The sequence below is a fragment of the Carassius auratus genome, chromosome 32 (genome assembly GCF_003368295.1).
Source record: "Carassius auratus strain Wakin chromosome 32, ASM336829v1, whole genome shotgun sequence".
NCBI classification, from domain to species: domain Eukaryota; kingdom Metazoa; phylum Chordata; class Actinopteri; order Cypriniformes; family Cyprinidae; genus Carassius; species Carassius auratus.
The window spans coordinates 27,653,541-27,672,271 of record NC_039274.1 but is presented as its reverse complement, the minus strand read 5'-3'; the positions used below and the strand labels follow the sequence as shown (position 1 = coordinate 27,672,271).

Genomic DNA, 18,731 nt, shown 5'->3' with positions numbered 1-18,731 from the left:
ACGTCCAAATTAAATGCATATAGACAGAAAATTATTTTGAAATAAATTATCACATAAAGTCGAAGCAAAGGTTGTTTGAACATTTTCAGCAAGCACAGCATGAATTGATTGCAAGCGCAAAATACAGTCAATAAACTGTTAAAAGATCTTATTTCAATTCTCAGATACAGCGAACAGACATTTAATTAAACTCTCTGTTGTCTGAGTATTTCCAGATGAAATACATAAAAATATCACAAGTAATATTGTTCCAAAGAGTCTTAAAGTAGTTAAAGTGTCTCCAAATTCTGTCAAATGAAAGCCATACTACAGTATGCCAGCTCTGACCTGCTTCATCTAGTATTATTTTATTACTATTATTATTTTGTGATTAGCATGTCAATCAGCTCACTAAAATAAAAAATAAAAACAACTAAAAAACGCAAAACGATGTTGTGATTCTGTGTATTTTATGATGCATTAGATGCAGCTTCACATTGTAAAAAAGTTACATTTAATTCAAAATGACTCCATATGAATTAAATTTCACGTAAGCACACATTTGTAATAACAACAAAATATGTTTTAAACATCATTATTGCCAAACATTCAGCTCAGTTATCCAGTTGTAAGTGCTAATGAAACTATAAGAACATTGTAACGTGTAAAGAGTTGAGCTGAACTTGTTCTAGAAGACCTGGCTGTAACAGTAACATCAACACATTAACCCGAAGTTGTTCTCTTGCTCACGTCTGATTGAAGTGAGAGAATAGTCTAAATACTGAAAGCTGAACAATGATGGTTTGCTGTAGTTATGGCACACTGACTGACAGATGTAGTGTGGCATCAGTCAATCTCCACAATGTGACTCGGTCTCACACAAAAAATTAAAAACAATCCCTTGAAGCTGCCTTCGATGAGAACCATCAGCTGCATGTTTTTCACATTTACTGAATACGAAAGTCATAACATACGATCAACACAAGTGATTTTCTTTTAGCTAATGAGTGCTGGTCAATTCCAACAGCACACACACTTGTTAATGAGCCTCAGATCCAATATACACACATTTATCTTTAAAAAGCCACTTTTAACGTAATGTATCATGGTTAAAAACAACAGAGGGCTACAAACTCGTAAATAGTCCTTTTTAGTTTTTCATTTCATTTTCATTAAAGGGATCTCAAAAAAACAATTCCATTTTCCTTTCAAATGGAAACAAAAATATTAATCTCTCTCCTAAAACTCTTCAGTTTAAGTTGGCAATCATTGAAGCACAGAACAAATGTTTTTGAATAACGACCTGAACCTTTTAGGTTACAGTAAACCGTAATAAACCCAACTCAAACAATATTATTTATTGTTTGTACAGGCTATAGACTGAAAAACATTGTTTCATTTCTTTTGTCACATTCTTTTGCTAAATGTAAAGTCTTTTCCTTAAAAGATGCTACACACAGAAGAAGGACAAACTTTAATGGCTGTCGTGAAGAGAGGTATCAGTTCTTCAGGAAGTCTCTTGCGATGTTCTCCAGGTCTTTCGTGAAGATGAAAGCACCAGGAGCTGTGATGTGAGGTTAGCGTATGGGAGACGTCAGCCCTGCAGGTTAAACGTCCTCAGACAATGGCTAGAACAGCAGTACGCTACAAAACTCACAGTGGTTCTGTGCAAAAAAATACAAAGAGCAAAGAAAATCAGCTTATAATAATATGTCCTGAAATCTTGTGCAGAAAACATGCAAACCTTTCTCCTTGTTACAGTAGGACGGTTCTATATTTGGTCCAGGTTTTGTGTTACAAGTTTACGTCCAACCATTTTTATGCAAATTTTGAGGTTGAGCTTAATATCTACAGGAAAATACTTGATATGACCATACATTTTCAAAATACATTTGCATAAAAGATAATGCAATAAATTGATGTGTATTGACTGAAGTTTAACATCACTCAGAATGTGTTAAGATGATGGCAGCCTCTTTAAAAAAAGAAGAAAAAAAAAAAAAGAAATTATACATATATACACACATGTCCGCCTTACCAAAACCAAATAACGGAGCATCGAAAAGACAGTGGTCAAAGAAACCTAAAGTACATTTTTGGTATGGTTAGCTGAAAGGAAACTATCGCACAAGGAAAAAGCTTTCATACCGGAGAACAAAATATATGTGCAGATGAATGTGTGCGTATATAAGGGAGGTCATGGTACTCCCACAACATGCAAGCTTTCACAAGGCTGGTCGATGAAGTGCTATTGAAACAGTGAGGGCTTCCTGTTATACCTTCACAAAACACACACACATACACAAACACACACACACACGGCCCGAGATTGAAAATGAAGAGCTTTACGGGAGTAAAAGAGAAAAATGGAAAAGAATTCCCTTAAACAGATCGCCTCCCTCTCTTTCTGTCGCTCACACCGCTCTTCTCCAAACATCAGCCGAACACTCGGGGTAAGAGGTAATTGGCGAGTGGATTAGATCTCTTAATGCACGTGAAGTAGCTGAGAGCAGCAGTGGAGCAGGATGATTGGGTTATGCTGCTGGATGCTGATACCAAAACCACAGCGTTGCATTACAGATGGAACATGACGGGCAACGGAGCAAGCACTGATCATTTCAACCAATCAAATGAACAGGAAGATGAGGAGATAGAGGAAGTGACAGGGGTCAGAAAAACCAGTGTGAGAGAGAAAGAGAGAGAATGAGAAGAGGAAGAAAGGAAGGAGTTTTTCAGAATGTAGGAAAACTGAGATGTGTGGAAGTGAGGATGCTTTTTGTACATGAATATGCACATAACGGTCAATCCCAGAATGCACATGCATTTAAAGGGGACATGTAGTACACTACCGCAGTAAGATGCTTATAATGTTTTAAAAGAAGTCTCTTATTGCTCACCTAGGGTGCATTTATTTGATTAAAAATACAGTAAAAATAGCAATATGAAATATTATTACAATTTTAAATAAGCCGTTTTCTCTGAGTATATTTTAATACAATTTATTCCTGTGATGCAAAGCTGAATTTTCATCATCACTACTCCAGTCTCCAGTGTCACATGATCCGTAAGAGCTGAAAACAGCTGTGCTGCTTAATATTTTTGTAGAATCTATAATTTATTTTTTTCAGAATTCTTCTAATAGAGAGTTCAAAGGAACTACATTTATTTGATTTTTTTTAAATTTTAAATAAAGATATATTATTCATTAAACATCATAAATGTCAGTACTGTCATTTTTTATAAATTGAATGGATCCTTGCTACATAAAGGTATTAATTTAATTTAATTTTATTTCATTTATGCATTTAGCAGATGCTTTTATCCAAAGCGAGTGCGTTCAGGCTATCAAATTCACATATCTTGTGTTCCCAGGGAATCGAACCCCCAACCTTGCTCTAGCTTGCTTGCTAGCGCAGTGCTCTACCAGTTGAGCTACAGGAACACTAATTAGAAAACTAAAAATCTTACTGAGATCTAACTTTTGAATGGTAGTGTATGATATAAATATGGTTTTCTTTGATCTCTGCTTGAGATGGATAATTGGATTGAAAAGGTTGTTCACAAAGCACGCATATTTGTGTCTAAAAATCCGAGACGCAGCACTCAGGAATGGTTTTAACAAAGCACAGTGCAGGATGCCTCCTCTGCCATGTTACCGTGCAATAAAACAGTTTTCATGCTAACTTGCTACTGTAAACAAAAACACACAATGCTTGCCCCGCCTCCAGGATCTTCTGATTGGTCCACTGCTTTGAAACAGATTGATAAAGTGGTGCTGCGTGTAAAAGTTGGAGTTCTTTTAACTTGACATGGTAAAAAAAACACAGCGAGATGGTGCAAAAGATCCGTCTAGCGTGTTAGAGAAACAATAGAAAAGTAGCGCATTGAAATTGAAAACAGTGTTCTGTGTGAACGGCCCCCAAGGTTGGAAGAAGATGGAAAATGGTCAATTAAAAAAACAGCTGTTTATTTATTAATTTTTTGTTGAATAATATAAGTCGATAAAAAATAAATAAAATGAGGTGTCTGATATAAACATTTTAAATACAGAGTGACCAAGAGGTAACAAAAGGGAATTTAGTTTCCGTACCTCTTGTGCACTCCTGCGAGTGCGGTCTCTCTGAGAGGAAACGGTTTAGGGTAGACGACGGTGAACATGGGCTGACTGCAGCGGTGACAATGACCCAGAGGCCACTGGACTACATCTAGCAGACTCTTGGGCAACAGGAATGGTGTCAGGAACTTCACATCTGCACACAAGACGGGAGAACGTGAGAAGATTTAGGCTGGTGAAGGTGAAGGAACCTGATGCTTTGTCGGTTTGTTTGCGACTCTTACCCTTACTGGTCCTGTTGTAGGCTGCATGTAGTACTCTGCACGCCAGCTCTTCCAGAGGCAACACATGGTCAGTGTCAGAGCCGATGGCCTTCACTTCAGAGGGCAGAGGAACAGTCACATCTCCCAGAGTCAGACTGAGCTGCTTCACGTCAGAGATCTGCACAGCTAGACCACATCTGTGCATGCAGACACATTAATAACATCACGTGAACAGGTTGAAAAAGCCAGGAAACAACCACATCAACCACCATGAAAAGCTATATATACACACTGGCAAATCAGCAACTGTCATACTTTTTGTAATTGATTTATAATGCCGGATAGTCTTGCATTTTATCCACCCAGAATCTGTTTGGGATCGGAGAATTGCTCTCAGGAAAATATGCAGGCAAAGCAGCAGAACATTTTAAAAGTTAACAAGTCCAGTTGAAAAAAAAAAAATCAATGTTGTTTACTTTGAGAAATGGATGGAAAGTCTGACCAAAGACTCACTCTACACACATTTTCCATGAGTTTGTGTGGCACCGTTTGTCCAGACGCTCACAGGAATCTCAATGATTGCTGCATGCTGATTCATTATTATGTTAAATCAACTATTTCAGATTGAAATGCCCATACTGACACATTATGTATTTGTGTGTGTATAAATATATATATATATAATTTAATTAGATCAACTCTAATTGTCTTTTATTGAATCAATTTGATTCTTTATTTCTGGGCTATATATGATCTGAGAAAAATAACAATAACATTTTAAATTTTGCAATTTAAACTTTGAAATGGGGGAAAAGGAACTGACATTTTTCATTAGAAAAAACATATGAAAACATCACCAAACACTATATAAAAGGCACAGATTTATTTTGACTGGTTTATGTGAATATTGTTTAAGGTTCACTTAAATAATATTCTGTAATTGTTACTAAATGACAAATAAAAACAATGTTAAATTGATCATTTGCTTGTGTTGTTTCAACATTAACTTTCAACCATTAGCATTTCCACATAAAGATTCAAAAGAAAATAAATGTATGATCACACATCTTAAAATGCTAGATGTGATTTATCATGATGAATTAGAGAAATATTTTTAAAACAAAAGTGTGGAGAAAACTCACTCACCCACTGCAGCCGATGACTTTGTTATAAAGATACGACGGGAGCCCCTTCAGATGAGCGTTGTTGTCCACAAAGACAAACTGCAGCTCCATGGAGCGCCCCAGATCTGACAAAAACGTACAACCTCAGTATATTGGCAACAACATCAAATAATTCACCTGGTCCTCGTGCAATATATTCCAAGTCATCTAAAGTGATATAATAGATGTGCACAAGGAACAGAATACTTCCCTCAACTGTAGCTCTCAATATTAATAACTTCTGGTTTGTTCCTCACAAAAAAAAACATCATATGGTTTCACAGAACTCGTATGGACTACATTTGGGCTGAGCATAACTAGACAACTGATTAATTATGATGCTTACATTCCCTTTCAAAAGTCTGGGATCAGTAGCATTTTTATGCTCTCCAAGGCTGCATTTATTTAATGAAAAATACACTAAAAACGGTAATGTAGTTAAATATTATTAGATTTTAAAATATCTTTTTTTATAATCAATATATTTAAAAAATTTAATTTATTACTGCGATGCAAAGCTGTATTTTCAGCATCATTCCTCCAGTCTTCAGTGTCACATGATCCTTCAGAAGTCAGTCTAATACGCTGATTTGCTCAAGAAACATTTCTTATTATTACCAGTTTTGAATGTTTTTTTCAGGATTCTTTGACGAATAGAAAGAACATATTTATTTATAACATAATAGATGTCTTTCAACAATGAATTTGTGTAGAATAAAAATATTAATTTATATCAAAACAAACAAAAATCTTACTGACCCCCAAATGTCGTCCTTCTGTATAATTGTGAATGTAATGTAATCTTGATCGTATCTTCTCACCCAGGGGCAGTGATGTCAGGCAGTTGGCAGCCATGGAGAGCTCGTTGAGGTCGGGCAGCAGACAGAGCTGGCGAGGAAGGCAGTGCAGCTGGTTGCGGTCTGCCGTCAGGCACTGCAGGGACAGACACCGGTGCAGACGCTCCGGAAGAGTCCTCAGGAGGTTCATGGACACGTCCAGAGTCTCCAGCTCTCCGAGATCTCCCAGCTCTACCAATACAAGCACATATACATCTCTGTTAAAGTTTCAATCAGGTGAAAGCAGGATATTATAACACTAGAGACTCTTGTTATGCCCTCTGCTGGCAAAAACAGGAGCATATACACCATAAGACATTAAAAAGAAACCATATTTGTATTAATGCATTGCAATGCATTTCACTAGTTAAAATACTCTTGAAACTGTTGGAACAATTGGAATAATTCACATATGATAAAGTTAAGCCGCGAACAGTCTCGGCTTCAGATGAAACACTGCCTAATTAAATTGGGAAAAAGCAATAAAAAGACTGATGTAAAACAATGTGTGTGTTTTGAAGCGAAGCATTTAAAGAGAGGGTCAAAGAAGCTTAATCATTTTCCCACAGTCTCTTTATAAAGTTTTACTCCTTAGAAGCATTTAAGTGTCACATTGAACACAAAAATCAAAGTTTCTCTGCTAAATGAAGTTAATTACTGCAGTGTGTACCAAGGTTTAGAAGTCTCCTTATACTATTTGAAATTGTTTGATGCGGTTAAAGCTGCTTAATTACACATGGATGAAAAAAAAAAGTTACAGAAGGCAGGAAGGCAGCACTGTATTTATACTCCGCTCTCAATTTTCACAATCTACTGCAAATAATTCAGTTCGAATCACACCGAGTTCCTTCAACGTTTGGAATATTTCAGGTTAAATAAGTTCATAAATGCATGTACATCTAAATCATGTTCTATTTTAATTGATGCATGCAGCATGCATTTATTTGCAGTGAACTATTATTTTTATTGATCTTAAGCATGTAAAAGCAATAAAACCAAATATAACAGCAATTCATTCTTTATTATCAGACTTTCCTGTGCACATCAGAATTGAGAATCACTATTTTGAGTAGCAGCAATGCAACCATTCTCAGTTTTTTTAGAGTCATGCTGATAAATGTTCGCGCATAACCTTGCGGGAGAAATTTCAGTTGATTGTTGGCCAATCGAAGATGTCGTAATGAGCGCAGCTGACCAATCTCCGGACAGATGACTTGAAGAGCGTTGTCACTCAGGTCCAGTGACTGCAGCTTCACAAGGTTGCCAATTGCTGGAAAAACACCATAATGCATCATGTAATGCATAAAGTACCTGGCATCCAAATATTGCTATATACAATGTGATCATGAGATAAAATTACCTTGAGGAATTATCGCAATATTGTTTGAGTGCAGATATCTACATGAAACGAAAGAAAGATGGCAGGAGTATGTGTCATAACCTTGTTTTTCATCAGATGTCATACAAATGTAGCACAAATTAATAGATTTTACAAAACTCAGATTTGGCCCATTTACATCACACAGCTATTAATTATGGGTGGGTAAGAAAACGTCCCAAAGATTGATGGACCTCTACTGGACAACAGTAATATTACAGTAGAACAGAACCGATAACTAACACAACACTGTTAGAAGACCAAAAATTCAGTATAACAATGACTAATACTCACAGTTCGATCAGGTTGGGAAGTTTCTGAGCCAGACTGTCTGGCTGACAGGAGGAAAACAGTATGAGGATGCAAAATATTTTCATAATATTTCAATACAGGGCTAAGTCAGATATGAAAACCAGCATCACTGGGACTAAGATCTTACAAGTGCAGTGAGGGAGTTTCTCTTCATGAAGAGACGCTCCAGGAACTGCATCCCTTCATCTCTGAGGAGCTCCACGGGGAAACTGTTGAGGTTTCTGTAGTTCAGGAAAAGATTCTTGTGTCGCTCTTGCTTGGCCATAAAAATGGCTTCATGGAGTTCAGACGCCATGTGCTGCGAGAACCGTCTTTGGCTGAGAGAGTTTGCCCTCTTTCAGCTTCTACTTTTCCATCCTGAAAGAATTTTTTTTAGACATTTTTTTTTTTCATTGATATATAAATACATGTATTTATTAAGAATTACGACAAAATATACAGAGTAACTGATATAAAAATATAAAGGACAAAATGAAAAAATAATATAATAAAAACAATAAAAAACAAAGGCGAGATGTATTGTACAGAATGACAGCAACACTTGAACTTAACGTTACTCATGAACTCATGTTTACTACCAGCATTAAAGAATTATTTAATGTCAGATGCTAAATAAAGATGATGCTGTAATGTCATTCAGTCTGATAAACAAATGACGAGCGTACATGTAAATTAAGTCTCTAACGTTACACACATCTAATCATCGACTAACATCAGCTCCTCGGCAGCTCAAAGTGTTCCTTTTTAGAATGAGCGAGCAATAAAGCAGACTTACGCAATAAAAAAAACACGATGATGGATGTCATGAATGAATGGGCAGCTTACACAGCATCCCTGTCGTGGATGAAATGTGAATAATTCCCTGTTGAAAACCACTGCGGTTATTTATGAGTTGTTTGTGTACCGAACTGCTCTTCCGTCTGCAAACAAACGCGTCACTGGATACAGACAGAGAGCATCATGGGTAATGTAGTTTTTTTTTATTTCAACAAAAGAAAAAAAAAATCGGAACCGTCTCATTTCACTGTTCTATAACTAATAAATAATCTAATCTAACGTTAATATGATATAATATAATTTCAATTTACGTTTTATTTATCTTTTTAAAAATAAATAAAAATATGCTTTTGAACACATTTGATGCTTTCAGAAGTCCACTGAAAAAATACTTGAAACAACACATTAAATGACTCATAATTCATTGTGTTTATCTGTTAAAAGCTACTGCTGCTATATTGAAAAATGAACTAATAATGCATGATTTAATTTTGCTCATGCATGACGTCACTTACAATACCGCACATATAGCAGTCCTTCCTGATATGCATAAACACCGTACAAAATGCCTTGAACCATGTTCATTTTATGAATTTATTATGAAGGTGAAAATATGCATTTAATTCAAATGTAATTATAATATGTATTAACATGCTCTCTTATGCATTAACTATAAAGCTAAAATTGAGTTTACAGTACTGCTTCACGATTAATAATCCGAACCTACTACTTAATATGCAAATCGAATCACAAAATGATTTATCTGTACTTATTATCAATAATATCTTATTTATATTTATTTTCTCTTCACAATATGCCATCATAATTCCATTATGATAATCCCTCCATCTTCCTTTCGTTTTTATTTTTTTCCTTTTTCAAATGTACACAAAAGAAAACCACACAAATAAAGTTAATAAGTGCCTTTTTTAATCAGAACAGCCAGGTTTGAACAGACTTGGACCACAAAACGTTCTCCATTCTCCCCTCCCATTTTGGATCTGCAACCCTCTTTAGACACGAACACATACATATCGAACACGTCTCAACTGAACAACCAAACATTGCGCTCCCCAGCATCAAGGAGTGAAAGGAAATAGCTTGAGACATGACACAATCCTTCTTCACGTTCTAGATGGCGCCATCAGATCTCTAAACACCCCCAATGCTCCCCTCTCAACCCTCAAGTAACTCTCAGAGCAACACCACGCGTCTGGACTTCAGAACGAGCATCTGGTGAGATGATGGAGAGCAGCAGTTTTCAGCAGCAGGGTACAGTGAGCGCAGAGGAACAGGTCACTTCCTGTCCTTCTGACGGCCACTCAAAACCTTCAGCCCTGAGAAGATCTAGCCCATAGTCAACAGATCTGTAATCGAGAAATCAGCCATTGGTCGCGTGTTGCGGCTCTGTAAGCGGAGACAGTCAGAGGAGAGCATTAGGATGGTGTCTCGCACAATCACTGATTAACAAAAACTACGAAAAACGCAGAAAAAAAAGACCAACATAACATTGGTGGCACTGTATGATCATTGCTTGATATTTTTTCCCCCTAAAAACTCACATTTCCCTTATAAAGTCATTCGAAAAAATTCAGGATATTTACAAGAATATCTTGCATCTGGATACTATTTCAGTTTAATCGGCTCAATATCTGCATGAACAATATTTCATCAAACTGCTGTGAATGAAATATGTAAATACCAGCTAACATTTCTTCAACTATATATCACATCTGCTTAGTTTTATTTAAATTGCACTGAAATGGTTCCTTCCACATGGTGTTTTTTTAATAATTAAAAAAATATATATTGATATAAACCAGGAAAAAAACTTATGATTATGTAAATTGGATGCACCTGACAACAGCCGAAACTCAAGTAAATTGATTCATATCCAAAGTGTTTTTGATTCGATTAACATTTGGTTTTTCTGATGCAAGTTTAACACACCAATGAATGTGTAATGAAAAGATAAAACAGAACAATGCCAACCGTGAAATTCAGAAACATGAAAGGGAGAGGAGAGCAGAACCAGTATATACTGGAAAAAATTAAAAAATAATCCATTCTAACTAATCCATCTTTGCCCACGAGTTAAAAGATGGGTAAATTAAACATCAACAACATTCCAGCACATTTGAAGTCAACTGTCAGACCTTTTTGATCTCAGAAAATAAATAATAAACAAAATCTAGGCAAGATCCGATAGGAAGGAAAGCAGCTAGTCATACAAAAATGTCTGTAACTCGGTAATTTCTCCACTCCGAGATTGTGGTTTGTAGCATTTATGTGAGGTTTCACCCAGATACAGAGAGCAGTAATATTGTCCTTTTCATGAAAAAAGGTCAGATGTACTTTATATATAGGTACATAAAAAAAGAGTGAGGTAGATAAAATGTCTGAAAAAAAAGTCCCCATGGAAAAAAGCATATAAAAATATCTAAAATGTAATCAGGGGTTGGGTGTGGTGGTGGGGGATATAGACAAAAAAGGATATAGACAAAATAAATAATAAGTAATAACTTAAATAATAAGGCCAGGGTGAAAAAAAAAAAAAAGTCCCAAAAACTGGCACTCATAGTCAAACCTTTATCTCAAATCCATATAAGTGTTCTATGTTACAAACACAGCTTCTGCATAGAGATATGCCCAATCGTATCTGTAGAATCGTTTATAAGGCTCTGCTCGGAAGGAAGGAAACGCAGAGTTTTGAAGATCAGGGCCTTCGAAGGGCGGCAGGATCTGTCACAAATAAGGCTGAACGATCAATCCAAAGTATGAGACGAGTCGATCTTTAAGCACTGAAATCAATTCAAAGTTTGCCACATTTTCAGTCTTTGTTTTGTTGATTAAAGAGGAATGAACAGCGAGACAAGAACACATCGGGGTCTGAGATCGAATCCTTTAGGAGGCTGACCTGAGAGTATTTGTTGCGCATTAATGTGAAGAGAGACACAGTGGGTGCCGCCGTTAATGGCATGAAGACACAAGGTAGTGTGTTCATCTGCCATTCTTTAGCTTTTAAAGAGAGATATGCTATCAAAACAGAAGGAATTAAACATCTTTTTAACTCTTAGAATGAACATTTTTTGTCTCGTTTTGCAGAACTATAAGCATCATAAAATGGACTCTAGTGGAAAGGCAAAGGATTACACCTGAAAAACTTTTTACATATATATATATATATATATATATATATATATATATATATTACAACCACAAAAGAAAAACAATAATAAAATAGCAGCTTTTTTTTAGCACAGACATGTAGATGATCAATCTGAACTGTCAAAAAGGTACAAAAGTGACCGACGAACGATGCACATGCTCTGTGGTCCGACGTACGACTGAACCACCAAGAGAAAGAATTGCTCAAAAAAAAAAAAGCCACTACTTAAAACCTCTTGAGCTTCTTTTTTTATCCAAAGTTTCTTTGCAATGTAATATCTGCTGCATCTGTTGCTCGACTCGTGCCTTATTTCGTCATAAATACGTCAAACCCTAAGCAAGACGAAAGAAAAGTGGGACTCTTGATGAATTTAAATGAATCTTGGTGATTTTAAATGAATAATTCCATCCAAAAATGAAAATCTGCATTATTCCTTTAAGTTAGTTTGGATCACCAGGGAAATAAAAAACTGGTCACATGTATTTAGAGGAATATGGATGCACGGAGAACTAAATGACAATTTGGCAACATTAATAAAAAGAAAAGAAAAGACAGACAGACATCTGGCAGATTAAAGAATTTCTTCTTCACTACGTTGCACGGCCTGATGATTTGCAGAAAACGCAAGGATTTCCATCCCCAGGTCAGGGGAACAAACTTCTAAGAAAAGCAAAAGAAAAACCTTACACATCTTTCTCTAATTTAAACGCACGTCTTTGGAAACAAAGACAAGAGCAAGTGCTTCGCTGTTGGATTGGCTTCGAGATATGCAGAGCGTGTCGTAATAATGCCACCGTACCACTACTGGCTCTGATAGACCTTCAAACCAGTTTTGGAAGTTTAGAAAAGTAACAAAACGTAACAAAAAACAGTCAGCCTATCGAGTGCGAGAGTGAAGGTCATGGTTTTTCAGTCAGTCATCCAGTCTAAGGAAATAACAAATGAGTTCATGTCAATCAATTCAACGATCCAATCGAAATGCACAAAAAACAAAGAAATCCAAACTTTGTTCGTTGAGGTATGACTGAAAAGATTGATTGCCTGGACTCTCAGTTTGTACCATTTCATCTCTCCTTGTCTCTTTATTTTAATATTTCTTCTCAGGAGACCACACAGTGGCTTGACAGACAGGGACATGTCCTGAAACGGGACTGGGCCGCCGATCAGCAAGCCGACGACTGGGGCAGAGGCAAGGCACGCTCGTTCTTACGTCCCCCGTTCATGTGAGCGTAAGGCTGGGTCTCGTCAAATGGGCTCTGGAGAACCATTGAGGGCCCGTTTGCCGCAGACGTGGGGAGCGGGTGCTTGTCCGTGGAGCTGGGGGAGGAAGGCGGTGAGGACGGGCCGGCTGGGGTGGAGGAGCCTTGGGACGCAGGGGCGCACTGTTGAGGGGAGGCCAGAGAGGGCGCGAGGGGCTGCAGGCTGGAGGACGGCTCCAGAGGAACGTTCTCCATGGTTCCCACATTCTCCATGTCCAGCTCTTCGGTGTCCGGGGGTTTGTTCTCCTCGCTGTAGAAGAAGCTTGTCTCCTTGAAACCCTCTTCCAGGTCGTCCTTGATGCTGCTGATGATCTCCAGGAAGGACGGCCGCATTTTGGGGTTGTATTGCCAGCACATGCGCATCAGTTCAAACCTGAAAGAGCACAAGAGCACACAAAGAGAAGTTCAGCGACACGACCCTTGAGAAACATCAAATCTAGTTGTTGTCCAGTCCACATGAATGAATGATATTTGGCCATTTTAAGATTATGTGTGTCTGATAAAACGAAGAGTTAAAAGTCAGTTACAAAGTTTCTGACAACAGATAAATATGACAAAAAAGACACACACACACACACACACACACACACGTATTAATAGTATTGTATTAATAGTGTTAAATTATTATATTCTGTATATATATATATTTATTAAATTTGTTCAATTTATTATAAAATACATTTCTAATATGTAATTATCATAATCAACATAACATACATAATGCAATAATTAAAGTATTTATTACATACAACAAATTAATAATCTTAATTCTGGATTGCATCAGTTAAATTTGTAAATCTTTATTTAATTATTATTATTATTTTTTAAATATATATGTCCTTTTATTATGAATTTTATGTATTTATTAAAATATTAATAACAAAATATATTACTTCATAAAAAAAATTATACTGTGCACTCTTTATAATACACATTATCAATAATTTAACTTTTTGGTTGGTGTCATTAAAAAAAAAAGTCCTTTTCATTTTAAATAATTTAAGTCACTCCACACACACACACACACACACACACACTCACAATTAACCATTTTGTTTATTAATTTTAAAGTTATAAATAGTACTGTATATATCTATACTTTATCAAAATAGCATTACAATCTTCATGTGTAGACTACTTGATATAAAAAACTATCAATAAATCTATCTTATTGATTTGCATTGTTAAAAGACGAAGTCTTGAAATGAAAAATGTACAAATTATTTATAAATACTTCATCATTTAATCATAGTCACTCTATATATTGAATATTGTGCTATTTAACATTATAGTCACATATACTGAAACTATAAGATCTAATTTCTCCTAAGATCTTGTTCAAACCTCCTACGCCTACTTGCCGTAGCTCTGAACAACAGGTGGCAGTGTGACCAATCCGTAACACAAACATGCATGCTATCAGGGGTTACGTCCCAAACACAGCTGCAGTGAGCTCATGGTGAATGCTGTGACCTCTTTACTGCACAGCAAACACACAACTGTGATGAAATCAAACTGCAGAGCTGGAGAGAGTTGTAAAGGAGGCCAGAGAGCGCCAGTGAGGGGGAAAATAAATAAATAAATAAATAAATAAAAGCGTATGATCTAACTGACACTAGAGCATTCCAGTTCACCGTTTTAATTATACACAAACACGCTAAGAATACCAGAGGAGTCTGCTGAAATAAATACTGGGATGCCTGTGCCAGCTCACACACTAGTCGAGTAACACACACCATTAGTCTTACAAACACCAGCGCCGGCTACACACCCACACACAGCTAGCGCAAACATCAGCTGACAGTCACAAAAACCCGAGCACCACATACATAAACATTCACACCAGCAAATCCAAGTGTGGTATTTTCACCGTGTCTCTCTCTCTCTCTCTCACACACACACACACACACACACACACACACACACTGAGGCTTTTGGCTCTCCAGCTGTGAGACAGAGAGACTGGACTCACTGCCCTCTGAGCCTCCAGCTTGTTTTTCCTGCATGGCACTAGATGACGTTTCCATTGATGGGGAGGTTCAGGCTGATTTTAGCACCTCCAGTGTTAAAAGTGCGATATGAACTTGACTTAACCTTTGGAAGAACAAAATATGGATTTTTGGAAAAATATGGATCACGATGTTGAAAAATTTAGTTCAATATGCAAGTGAGAAGTTCTAAGTAATTTTATTCATGTTAATTATAAACATTTTGATTTTTTATTTATTTAGGTATTTTAGAAATTGTAATATGATTATATTACAGCTATAACTAAAAATATACTCAAGAAAAGTTGAGTAATTATTATTAAGTATTACCTTTTTATCTTTATTTTTCAAAGAAACATTTCATATAAATAAATATTTCTGAATAATGAACATTATTGATGAATATCATCAAGCTTTCTTAAGGTATGCAAACTTTCTTTTTAACCTTGATCCTTTCCATGTGTTAATTTCTTTTTTGATTCTCATCATGAAAACAAAAAATTTAAATCATAGATGACAGACTTTGATTTGGCGTGCAAAACAATTTCATTAACAATCTCTGGACAGTTAAATATTAACTCAAAATAGCATTAATACTAGCAACAGTCCTGTGCAACAAAGCAGGTTCTTTAATTTTTATAAAAAGTTATAAAGTATTTCAAGATCCACTTTAATTTGCCACTTCTAATTGGTAAGCTACGGAAGTTCTAAGTTATGTTTTTCCCCCTTCTTGTTGTCTCTGTCACAACTTTTTTCTCGTTATAATGACTTCATTATCTCATGATCTCAACATAACGAGTGCAGGTTTCTGTTTTTAATGACTTCATTATCTCGTGATCTCGACATAACAAGAGTAGTTTTCTTGTTATAATGACTTCATTATCTCGTGATCTCGACATAACAAGAGTAGTTTTCTGGTTATAATGACTTCATTATCTCGTAATCTCGACATAACGAGAGTAGTTTTCTCGTTATAATGACTTCATTATCTCGTAATCTCGACATAACGAGAGTAGTTTTCTAGTTATAATGACTTCATTATCTCGTAATCTTGACATAACGAGAGTAGTTTTCTAGTTATAATGACTTCATTATCTCGTGATCTCGACATAACGAGAGTAGTTTTCTAGTTATAATGACTTCATTATCTCATAATCTCGACATAAAGAGAGTAGTTTTCTAGTTATAATGACTTCATTATCTCGTAATCTCGACATAACGAGAGTAGTTTTCTAGTTATAATGACTTCATTATCTCGTAATCTTGACATAACGAGAGTAGTTTTCTCATTATAATGACTTCATTATCTCGTGATCTTGACATAACGAGAGTAGTTTTTCTCGTTATAATGACTTCATTATCTCGTAATCTTGACATAACAAGAGTAGTTTTCTCGTTATAATGACTTCATTATCTCGTGATCTTGACATAACGAGAGTAGTTTTTCTCGTTATAATGACTTCATTATCTCGTAATCTTGACATAACAAGAGTAGTTTTCTCGTTATAATGACTTCATTATCTCGTGATCTTGACATAACGAGAGTAGTTTTTCTCGTTATAATGACATCATTATCTCGTAATCTTGACATAACAACAGTAGTTTTCTCATTATAATGACTTCATTATCTCGTGATCTCGACATAACAAGAGTAGTTTTCTCGTTATAATGACTTCATTATCTTGTGATCTCGACATAACGAGAGTAGTTTTCTCGTTATAATGACTTCATTATCTCGTAATCTCGACATAACGAGAGTAGTTTTCTCGTTATAATGACTTCATTATCTCGTGATCTCGACATAACAAGAGTAGTTTTCTGGTTATAATGACTTCATTATCTCGTAATCTTGACATAACGAGAGTAGTTTTCTAGTTATAATGACTTCATTATCTCGTGATCTCGACATAACAAGAGTAGTTTTTCTCGTTATAATGACTTCATTATCTCGTAATCTTGACATAACGAGAGTAGTTTTCTCATTATAATGACTTCATTATCTCGTGATCTCGACATAACAAGAGTAGTTTTTTGTTATATTGACTTCATTATCTCGTAATCTCGACATAACGAGTAGTTTTCTAGTTATAATGACTTCATTATCTCATAATCTCGACATAAAGAGAGTAGTTTTCTAGTTATAATGACTTCATTATCTCATAATCTCGACATAAAGAGAGTAGTTTTCTCGTTATAATGACTTCATTATCTCGTGATCTCGACATAACGAGAGTAGTTTTCTAGTTATAATGACTTCATTATCTCATAATCTCGACATAAAGAGAGTAGTTTTCTCGTTATAATGACTTCATTATCTCGTAATCTCGACATAACGAGAGTAGTTTTCTCGTTATAATGACTTCATTATCTCGTGATCTTGACATAACGAGAGTAGTTTTCTCGTTATAATGACTTCATTATCTCGTAATCTTGACATAACAAGAGTAGTTTTCTCGTTATAATGACTTCATTATCTCGTGATCTCGACATAACAAGAGTAGTTTTTCGTTATATTGACTTCATTATCTCGTAATCTCGACATAACGAGTAGTTTTCTCGTTATAATGACTTCATTATCTCGTGATCTCGACATAACGAGAGTAGTTTTCTCGTTATATTGACTGCATTACCTTTTGATCTCGACATAACGAGAGTTGTTTTCGCTTTATAACAACATAATTTTCTCGTGATCTGGACATAACTAAAGTTGTTTTCTCGTGATCTCGACATAACAAAAGTAGTTCTACAAAACAACTCTGGTTATGTCGATATCACGAGAAAATTAAGTCGTTATAACAAGAAAACAACTCTGGTTATGTCGAGATCACGAGAAAATTAAGTTGTGATGAGAAAACAACTGTTTGTGTCAATATCACGAGAAAATTAAAGTCGTGATAATGAGAAAACAAGAAGGGGAAAAAATAATAATGCATGGCTTCCTTGGTAAGTTGCACATAATTTCCGGTTTTAATCAAACAGCTGGACTTCCGTTAGAGGTTGAATTTGGGTGACCGTTGGCACTGTTAAGCCCCTTTCACACTGCACATCAGACCCGCAATATTCCCGTAACATTGCCTGGTCGCCTTCTGTGTGAAAGCAACCACGTCCCGGAATTGATTACCGAATTGAACCCGGGTCGGGGACCTAGTAACATTGCGGTAATCGATCCGGAACGAGCGCTGTGTGAACAAAAGCCAGATCTAATTCCGTATCGAAGTGATGACGTGTATTATTGCGCGACTCTTTTACCAGCCGGAAAGGTAAAAAATCTTGAAGGAAGGTCAACATTCGCGACGAAAACATATGTGCAAACTGTAATGAAGCAGAGATCAGTTAGTTCTTCACTTTCCGCGCTGATGCCGAGATCGTTTGCTTGCTTCAGTTAAAGTATAACGTGCCAAGCGTTGTCGACTCGTACATTACACGTCACGCGCTGATGTCATGTGTCGTTACGGGATCTTCAAGGGTTGTGCGAGAAAGCACGCACATATACCGGGTCATCACTGGCAGTGTGAAAGTGCCAAATCTAGCGACCAGGGAACAATTACAGGAA

General features: G+C 36.2%; 2 protein-coding genes across 4 annotated transcripts in view; both read right to left on the bottom strand.

Moving 5' to 3' along the window:
* Positions 1–434: 434 nt before the first annotated feature.
* Positions 435–8,907, bottom strand: LOC113051990 (leucine-rich repeat-containing protein 28-like). 3 transcript variants are annotated; one of them, XM_026216205.1, is made up of 10 exons: positions 8,761–8,907; positions 8,113–8,342; positions 7,968–8,008; positions 7,656–7,693; positions 7,428–7,565; positions 6,281–6,487; positions 5,443–5,545; positions 4,318–4,493; positions 4,070–4,229; positions 435–1,643 (listed from the first exon to the last, which is right to left on the bottom strand). In XM_026216205.1, the coding sequence occupies exons 2-10, from the start codon at positions 8,278–8,280 to the stop codon at positions 1,574–1,576; spliced, it is 1,101 nt and encodes a 366-aa protein (XP_026071990.1). In that variant the 5' UTR covers positions 8,281–8,342; positions 8,761–8,907; the 3' UTR covers positions 435–1,573. The 3 variants fall into 3 exon arrangements, with proteins under 3 accessions (XP_026071990.1, XP_026071991.1, XP_026071992.1); XM_026216206.1 differs by having other exon boundaries at positions 8,811–8,900; XM_026216207.1 differs by lacking the exon at positions 8,761–8,907 and having other exon boundaries at positions 7,968–8,004; positions 8,113–8,252.
* A 763-nt stretch (positions 8,908–9,670) lies between these two features.
* Positions 9,671–18,731, bottom strand: part of LOC113051989 (insulin-like growth factor 1 receptor) — an 82,598-nt gene continuing 73,537 nt past the window's right edge. Inside the window, exon 21 of the mRNA XM_026216204.1 lies at positions 9,671–13,563. Coding sequence (XP_026071989.1) covers positions 13,095–13,563 — 469 coding nt within the window. The 3' untranslated portion in view covers positions 9,671–13,094. The remainder of the gene's footprint in view (positions 13,564–18,731) is intronic.